This window comes from Giraffa tippelskirchi, chromosome 12, assembly GCF_054371585.1.
Source record: "Giraffa tippelskirchi isolate mGirTip1 chromosome 12, T2T-mGirTip1v1.2.pri, whole genome shotgun sequence".
NCBI lineage: Eukaryota > Metazoa > Chordata > Mammalia > Artiodactyla > Giraffidae > Giraffa > Giraffa tippelskirchi.
This window is the reverse complement of record NC_137286.1, coordinates 4,806,981-4,815,659: the sequence shown is the minus strand read 5'-3', so window position 1 is coordinate 4,815,659 and position 8,679 is coordinate 4,806,981. Positions and strand designations below refer to the sequence as shown.

Sequence of the window (8,679 nt, the reverse complement as noted above, 5' to 3'; positions counted from 1 at the left end):
TAAATCCACAGCCAGACACACCTCAGGGAAACTGCAGGAAACCAAAGTCAGAGGGAAGGGCTCTTGCAGCTGAAGAGAACAAGACAGACTAGCACCAAAGGAGCAGCTCCCGGAGGGGCAGACAGCACATCCCACCCCAGCAGGAAGTCAGGGGACATCTCTGTGAGCCGAGGGCAAGAGACCCCCGCTGACATTCTCCCAGGTAAGACAAACCTTCAGAAATGGGGCAAAGTAGAGACATCTTCGGGGGGAGGAGCAGGGAAGCCAGAAGTGTTTGTCACCAGCAGAGCCAAACTAAAGGAAATCCTAAGGAATCTTGAGGCAGAAGCAACGTCTCTAAGGAACATTGTATAAGAGGGCAACGGCACCCTTCAGCAGAGGTTGAGACAGTGGAAGAATTCAAACCTGGGCGACAGAGACACCAGGGTGGGGGAAGGAGGGGTGTGTCAGGAGGCTGTGCAAAGAGGGTCTCCCCTCTCCTGGAGGGGAGACCCCCAGGGCCACGTGCCCCGAGATCAAAAGGCAGCGGGGAGAAGAAACCACCCAAACGCAAGTTCTTTTCCACCCATGTCTTTATTTAATGATCGCAAAATACAGTACCGAGACAGGGCATGCATCACAGACGACAACACGGAAGCAAGTCACGGAAACCGGGGTCGGAGGGCCTCATTGTGTGTGAGGTAGCGCGAGGTGGTGCCGGGGAGCGGGACGCTGGGGGGGGGACGAGCACCGGCCCCACTTGGGACACATGGGACTAAGGACCACAGTAGAGCTGGGGGAGGGGTCGTCGGCCACACGGAAAGAACAGCTAGAAGCGTTTCACAGCCCATCACCCGTTCCAGTCCCCGTCTCTGTGGACACAGCTTCAGGTCCCCTCATCACTGGCTTGTGGGGGTGTCTCCACCCTTCCCTTCCCAGGGGCAGGCCCCACCTGCCCTCGCCCGAAAACGCCCGGGCTGCCATCCAGGGAGCTGGAGGCCGAATGTGTTAAGACACTTTGCTCTATAAGAATAGTCGCACTTGGTAAAGCGGGGGGCGAGGTGGGAGGCTAGGGAGGAGGATACTCATTTCAGTCGGGGAAGGCTGCTGCTGAGTGAGAAAACGTTGCACAGTGGTGGTGTGGGGTGGACAAGACGCTCGGGTTGGGGTCCCCCTCTCGGGCTCGACTGGGTTAGGTGGAGAGGGGTCCTGGTGTGCAGGGCCGAGAGGGTGGGGTTGTCGGGGAGTCGAGGCAGCACCCCTGGGGACCCGGTGTGCGGGACTGGCCGTGGCGGGGCCTGCACACAGGCGCTCAGTTGAGCAGGGTTCCGTAGAGCTGGGCTTTCGTGAGGCTGTCCTTGCGGCTGAGCCCCGAGCTGCCTGCCCGAGGGAAGGCAGGCTGGGGGCTGAGGCGGGCACCGGGGTGCATCTCCGGGGAGGCCTCCATGGAGCTGGGCTCCAGGGAGTCCCTGGAGCTGCGGAGGCTGAGCTCGGGCTCAGGGCTGCCACTCGCCCCGAGGAGCTGCACCCCAAGCCGCTCCCGGTCCCCCTCACTGGCTGCGTAGCTGGGCAGGGGGTCGGCCGAGCGGCCAGGGCTAAGGCTCAGGTCACCGGCTGCCCGGAGGTAGCGGGGCTCGACCAGGTGGCCCTGGGAGAGGTCATCGCCCTCTGAGAAGCTATCGGCCTTGTAGCTGGCATAGAGGGGGCTGGCACGGCCCTCGGGGTTCTCGCCCGGGCCGCCTCGGGCCCCAAAGTAGCGGTCGTTGAAGCCGCCAGGCGAGGCGAGGCTGGGGGCAGCGGCCGCAGCCGCAGCCGGAAAGGGGTACGCGCCAATGTCATCCACACTCAGCGGCCGCCACTGGCCACGCCCGGCCCCTGCGACCAGCCGGGCAGACCCCGGCTTGGCCCGCAGGTTCCACAGGTTGGGGGGCATCAGGGCCGGCTGGGGGCCCGGGGAGAGCGGAAAGCGGAAGGGCTCAGCAGGGAATGGGGACACAGTCCTGGGGAACCCCGGAGCCACCGTGGCCTCCATTGGGGCGGCCACTGCAGCCGCGGCGGCCGCGTAGCGCGGGCTGCTCCCATAGGCCACGGGCGGCTTGCGGCCGAAGAGCTCGTCGCGGCTATTCAGGTAGATGGCCTGCTGCGAGGCGGTCAGCGTGCTGGCCTGGGCGTGCTCCTTCTCCTCGGACGTGGCGCTGAAGCTGGAGTAGGAGCTGGACGTGGGCAGTGAGGCCGCGTAGCCGCCGAAGGCCTCGTGGCGGTAGCTCGCGGGGTAGGCCGCCGCGCCGGCCTCGGTCTCCTCCTCCTCCTCCTCCTCCTCGGCCGTGCTATCGGTGGAATTCTGGGCCTGCAGGAAGCCCACGTCGGACCCGGGCCCCTCCACGCTGGGGCGCCGGTCTCGGTGCCGCTCCTCAGGGCAGTAGAGGGCCGTGTCGCTGCAGTAGATGTCCCCCTTGTAGGGGGGCAGGGACCCTGGCTTCTCCAGCCCCTCGGGGAAGCTCAGGTCTTGGGCCGAGGCTTCCGATAGGTGGGAGGACAGGCTGCCGGGGTCCGGCTTCTCCAGCACCTTGGCGAGCACGCAGGGGGGCACGCTGTCGGCGTAGGTCGGGCGGCAGAGTGGGGCGGGCAGGCTGCAGCCTGGCTTCTCCACGTGCAGGTTCATGCGCTCCTGGAACTCCGCAGGCAGCTGGGGGGGGGCGATGCGAGGAGCAGGAGGGAGGGGGTCACGGTCAGCCCAGGACCGGCGGCCAAGGCTGATGGACAGGGGACCTTCCCGGGGCCTCTCTGATCCCACCAGCCGGAGCTGTATCCCGCAAGGCCCAGGATGGCCCCGGTCACCTCTCCGGGTCACGCCGATGGGGCCCCCGCAGAGCCCTGAGGCTGGACCCCCGGGTCTGACTCAGGCTGCCCCCTGAGGGGCTGACTCGTTTGTCCCAGCCCCACAGTCTCCAGGGGACACCCAGTCCTGTGACAGCCTGGCTCAAACCAGACAGACTCAGAAACAGATGCAACAAAGATGGAGGGCCCAGGCACGCAGGTGGTTTCCACGTGAGTGCCTGGTGCTTGGTGGGGGACGGCCCACTACTTTTTGATCTGTTTTGCGAGGGTCTCGGGGTGGCCCAGGCTCCGGGAGAGGGCACCTGGATGAGGCCTGGGTGGGGGGCCTGCCTGGACGGGGAGGGACAGCCTGGCTGGGATGGGAGCCCCGGATCCGAGTGGTGCTCGCCCTGTGGCCCTGGCCGAGTGGTTCCCATTTGTGAATCCAGCTTTCTTATCTCTGCAGGAATTGTGCCCAAACCAAACCACTGGGTTTCTGTGAGGCTCACACAGGGTCACCCTGCCGGGAGCAGCCCCCGGAGGGAACTGGGGCAGAGTGGGCAGGCCGTCCAGGCTGGTGGGGAGGTACCTGCGGGGCGGGCCCTCCACCACATATGCAGAGGGGCTTGGACAATATCGAGGGGGCCGGGGGGACAGGGTCTGGGCTCAGCCGGTGCCTTCCTGCAGCAGGAGCTGCTGGGAAGGAGCGCGGTGGTCATGGGGGCGGTGGTGGCGGCGGGCCTGGCCGGGGCGGGGCTCACATTACCTCAGCCATCTTGCGGCCCCTGCCGTAGGTCTGGCTGCACTGCAGCAGCTGGGCCGCAAGACTGCAGTCCTTCCTATAAAGCTCCTAGGAGACAAGAGAAGCCGTTTGACTGGGCGCAGGCTCGGCCTGTGCCAAGGTCCCAGTGGCAGACGTGGTAACCGGCCTGCAGAGCCGGCCATGCGGTGGGCAGCACGCGGACCCCCTCTGGGCCTCACACTCTCGCCTGTAGGACGGGGACCCGACCTGGAGCCCAGTGTGTCAAGGGTCCCCTGGCAGGCAGTCCTGCCACTGACCCGGGTGGGAACCTCCCGAAAGGCAGGGGCCATAGTGGAGGAAGGCCCCTCAGTGGCCCCTAAAGTCCCAGAGGCCCCCAGGCATGGACACCAAGCCCGGTCTCCCTGCCCTTGGCCTCCGAGTCCCTCCCAAGGTAACTGTGGATAGTGCTGGCAGTAGCCAGCAATTAGGAGAGGACCTTCTGCCCCCCGCCCCCAGGTCTCAGGGTGAAGCCTGGCAATGGAGGGGGCTTGCAGGGCCAGGCCAGGGTCAGGGTGAGTGAGGGTGGAGGGACTGTGTGACCCCAGGTTCAGGCAGGGACGGGCTCAGCCTCCTGAGCTGAAAACAACTGCACACAGGAGGAATCCAGGGCGCGTGGTTCTACCTTTGGGAAACTTCTGTTGCACGTGCCTGCAGCTGGGCCTTGGTTCCCGCCCCCGCTCAAGGACCCTCTGCAGCCAGGGGTCTGATGGGGGCACCCTGGCCCTGAGATCCACCCACAGTCTCAATTCAACCAGAACCAGGTGTCCTGCAGCTCGGGGGAGCTGCTGAAGCTGTGGGCACCCCTGCCAGGCCCTGCTACCCCGGTCCTAGAGACTCTGGCGTCCCCCACCTGGCCAGCACGGTGGAGGGAACCCAGGTCCCCTGCTCCTTCATTGCATCCGCGGAAGGGCAAAGTTGGCCGAGAGCTGGGAGCTGAGCCCTGTGTAAGGCCCAGACCAGCCGCCGCTGGCACCAGAGGGCTGCGGGCACTGCCTGGCCAGCCCAGACCTGCCACTCAGTCGTGAACAGATGGAGGAGCGCTGCCCCATCGGGGCCTCCCCTCTCCTTTGCATGCACTGGTCTGCCATCTCTTACCCATGGGACCTCCACCTAGCTGGCCAGGGCACCTGCCGCCCCCTCCCGCTCCCCCCTACCCCTATCCCCACCCCCCAGGCCCCAGCCCAGAGCACAGCAGGTGGCTCCCATCCTGCAGATTTAAACCTATGCAATCAGACTGGACCCATGTCGTCCTCTGACACCCCACATCCCTATTCGGCCAATCAGTTTGCCTCCATCTTCAGAACATAACCAGAACTCAAGTCCCCCCACCCCCCCAGCCGCCATCCCAGCAGACCCCTGTCCTCTTTCTCCCAGACTGCTGCCTGCTCGAGCATCCACTCAGAGCTTTATCCTCCACGGTCTGTCCTCAGCAGAGCAGCCGTGGAGCCCGTAAGAGGAAGTCCAGCCAGGCTACCCCCTGTTCAGGAACCTTCAGTGGCTCCCATTTCACACAGAATAAAACCCAGATTCCTACTGGTGCCTAAATGCCACCTCCTGTTATCCTGACCTCAGACCTTCAGGCCCTCCGCCCCACCAGAGCCCCCTCTGGTCTCTTTGCTGGTCTTCGAGCTACTCAGAGGCCCCATCTGCTGCGGTGGCTTTCTGCCTGGAAGGGGAGCCCTCCCTTGCCGTCAGCTCCCTGCTGGCCTTCAGGTCTCGGCTCCTGCAGCCCCTTCTAGAAGCACCAGACTGAGGTTCCCCAACCCTGCAATTGGCTGCTCCCAGCCCCCTGGCCTGCTTTATTTTTCTCTGCAGCATTTAGCACTTCTAACTTGCTACACAGTTGACCTATTTGTCCTGGGTTCTGTCCACCTTCCCCGCTCAGATGTAAACTCCACGTTCACAGGGCACTGGCCTGCCTGTGCTCTTCACCCTCTGTTCTCAGAGCCTCGAAGAGCAGATGCTGATCAGCGAGTGTGTGCTCAGTGGTCAGAGGTCTGTGGAGGCGGGTGCCGCCCTTCTCACGGGACCCAGGAAATCAGGACCCACAGGCAGCCCCAGGGCTCTGATGCCCAGTTGGAGTGGCCAAAGGCAGGAGTCCTGAGTGGCCCCACACTAACCTTGGGGTCGGGGAAGCCCTGCTTTGACTGGGCCAAGGTGGCCTCACGTTCCCCACCTTGAGTCCTGTCTCCTTCCAGTGGAGGGTCTCACAGACGTGGTGTGAGAGGCAGCCCCTGTTGTTCCCTGACCGCCCACGTGCTTGTTGAGGTCCTGCCCCACTCATCTCTCCACCGAGCCCTGTGCCAGCCCCTTAGGGCTGCCGCGCGGGGTCAGATCGGCCCTACACTCACATTGTCCTCCGACAGCTTGTCGATGGTCACCTTAGCCTCCAGCAGGTGGCTGTTGAGGGCGACAATCTCATGGCTGAGAGCTCGTTTCTCTTCCTCATAGTGCTGGCCCTGAGGTTGGGGGACAGACAAGGGGGTGGTCAGCGGTCAGCCAAGGCCTGGGCCTCAAGCCCCGTTTTCCTCCTGGCCTCCCCGGAAAGTGAGGAGGAGTTTGGAGTCCAAGGAATGCAAGGGTCAGAGCACAGAGCGACCCAGGTTCCAATCCCGATCTGCCAGTGAGGAGCCAAATGGCCCTGGGCAAGTCACTGCCTCCCTGAGCCTCCGCTTTCTCATCTGTAACGTGGGGACAGTGACAGCTGAGGACTTGACAGCACCCTCCCATTCGGGGCGGAAATGAGTGGGACTGGCCCAGCCCCTCGAGGAGAGGGCAGGGTGGAAACGAGGCCTTTGGGCCAGCTCCATGGGCAAGGGCATGGCAGCCTGGCCCTTGATCTTTACCAGGGTTCCAGAGCTGGGGGCCCCGGGCTGGGCGTGCTGGGATGGGGGCAGGGGTCGTGGCCTCACCATGCGGAATAGCTTGTCCTCCAGCTCCTGGTTGATCCTTTGCAGCGCCATGTAGTTGCTCTGAATCCTGCAATAGAGGCCGTGAGGTCACTGCCGTGCCAGGCCTAACCCTCCCACGGCCCCTGCAGCCATACGGCCAGCTGATGGATGAACATAGGTCCCCCTCTGGTCTAATTGTTCCTGTGCTAGAAAACATCTCATTTAAACAAACTGGTTGCCAGGGCCCAGGACCCCTACTGCTGAGAAGGGAAAGTTTCTAATTCAGAAAGGATTCTCGGGAACTCGCTCAGAGCCAATTAACTCACATTTTACACACAGTTCTTACAAGTCTGCCTAAGGGGTTCCCAGTTCAACAGCAGGTTAGCAGGGAACAGACTTAAGACTATGCCACGAGCCCTGGGGTGATTGCTGGAGACACATGGTGAATAAGATATGGTTTTTCCTGGAAGAGACTGAGGTGGGGAGGCAAGTGAGGGGTGGGAATCGATGGCCACCCTGAGGTGTGATGGTGGAAGGGGCAGTGCCCACCCTCTCGACAGCCTGTGTGTAGTGTTAGTGCTTGTGTCTTACCAATAGAGAAACTGAGGCTAGAGATGCTTAAGTAGTAAGGGACAAAGAGCTCCCCTGCAAATTCAGCGTTCTATAGAATCTTGGGTTAGATCCCTGGGTCGGGAAGATCCCCTGGAGAAGGAAATGGCAACCCACTCCAGTATTCTTGCCTGGAAAATCCCATGGACAGAAGAGCCTGGTGGGCTACAGTCTATAGGGTCACAAAGAGTCAGACATGACTGAGCACAAAATCCTTGATAAATGTTTAAAACAAACCAAGCCAATAGCAAGCTGAAACTCCAATCCTTTGGCCACCTGATGCGAAGAACTGACTCATTTGAAAAGACCCTGATGCTGGGAAAGATTGAAGGCGGGAGGAGAAGGGGATGACAGAGGATGAGATGGTTGGATGGCATCACCGACTCAATGGACATGAGTTGAGTAAACTCCAAGAGTTGGTGATGGACAGGGAGGCCTGGCGTGTTGCAGTCCATGGGGTCGCAGAGTCAGACACGACTGAGCGACTGAACTGAACTGAAGCCAACAGCAAAGTTTGCATGTTTTATAAAAAACATTCTTTCTAAAGGAAGGCTGTAAAGTGTATAATATTTTTTAAGAAAAAATCCATATTAAATGTGTGTGCTGTGTGCTAAGTCACTTCAGTCGTGTCCGACTCTGTGCGACCATTTGTATTGCAGCCTGCCAGGCTCCTCTGTCCATGAGACTCTCCAGGCAAGAATACTGCAGTGGGTTGCCATTCCCTTCTCCAGGGATCTTCCTGACCAAGGGATCATACCCACGTCTCTTACGTCTCTTGCATTGGCAGTTGGGTTCTGTTCAGAACAATGTTTTCAGAAGTTTTGTTTTTAAGGGAGTCATCGCTCAGGGTCCCACACACCAGGCCGCTGAAGGGAACGGTCTCTAAATGCTGGTTCATGTCCGGGGCTAGACATCGTTTTCCTATCAGAGACCCAGGCGACAGTGGCTGGGGCCCTGGTGGGCCAGTCTGGGTCTGGAGATGGCTGCTCTGTGTCACCATGCCTCCCCACCACGTAAAGAGGACAGAAAGAATGAGCAGGGGACCGAGAGGTATCAGGGAAGCGCCTGTACCTCGCAGGGGCCAGACGCACGTTCAGATCCTGGTTTGGCAGCTCTTGGTACAAGATGTGACTCTGGAAGAGCCACTTGGCCTTCCGGACCTTGCGTGCAAATGGGGTTATCCGCCCGCCCGAGAGGCCCCGGCCCCGCCCCGTCCAATCCAGGCCCCGCCCCAGAGCTCCGCCCCGTAAGGCCCCGCCCCGCCTCGACCCCGCCCCCTCCTGGCCTCCGCCCCGTCCAGGCCCCGCCCCCTCACCTGCGCAGCTTCTCGGTGACTTTCTCCAGCTCCTCCTGCGCGCGGCGCAGCTCGATCTCCAGGAAGTGGCGGGTGGAGTCGAACTCGTTCTCCAGCTTCTCCAGCCGGTGCGTGGTGTAGGACAGCCGCTTGCGCAGCTCGCCTTTCTGCTCCTGCAGCGAGCTGCAACGACAGGCGGCGGCGGCGGGCCAGGCCGCGGGCACTGAGCTCGAGCCGCGCGTGGGTGCGCCCCGGGCGCGCCCGGCCGCACCAGTGCACGCGCACAC

General features: G+C 62.2%; 1 protein-coding gene across 3 annotated transcripts in view; it reads right to left on the bottom strand.

Moving 5' to 3' along the window:
• Positions 1–554: 554 nt before the first annotated feature.
• Positions 555–8,679, bottom strand: part of BEGAIN (brain enriched guanylate kinase associated) — a 45,144-nt gene continuing 37,019 nt past the window's right edge. For all 3 annotated transcript variants that reach the window (XM_081549707.1, XM_081549708.1, XM_081549709.1), the window contains 5 exons: positions 8,414–8,575; positions 6,511–6,577; positions 5,950–6,057; positions 3,563–3,646; positions 555–2,665 (listed from right to left, as the gene is read on the bottom strand). In XM_081549707.1, coding sequence (XP_081405833.1) covers positions 1,292–2,665; positions 3,563–3,646; positions 5,950–6,057; positions 6,511–6,577; positions 8,414–8,575 — 1,795 coding nt within the window. In that variant the 3' untranslated portion in view covers positions 555–1,291. The remainder of the gene's footprint in view (positions 2,666–3,562; positions 3,647–5,949; positions 6,058–6,510; positions 6,578–8,413; positions 8,576–8,679) is intronic.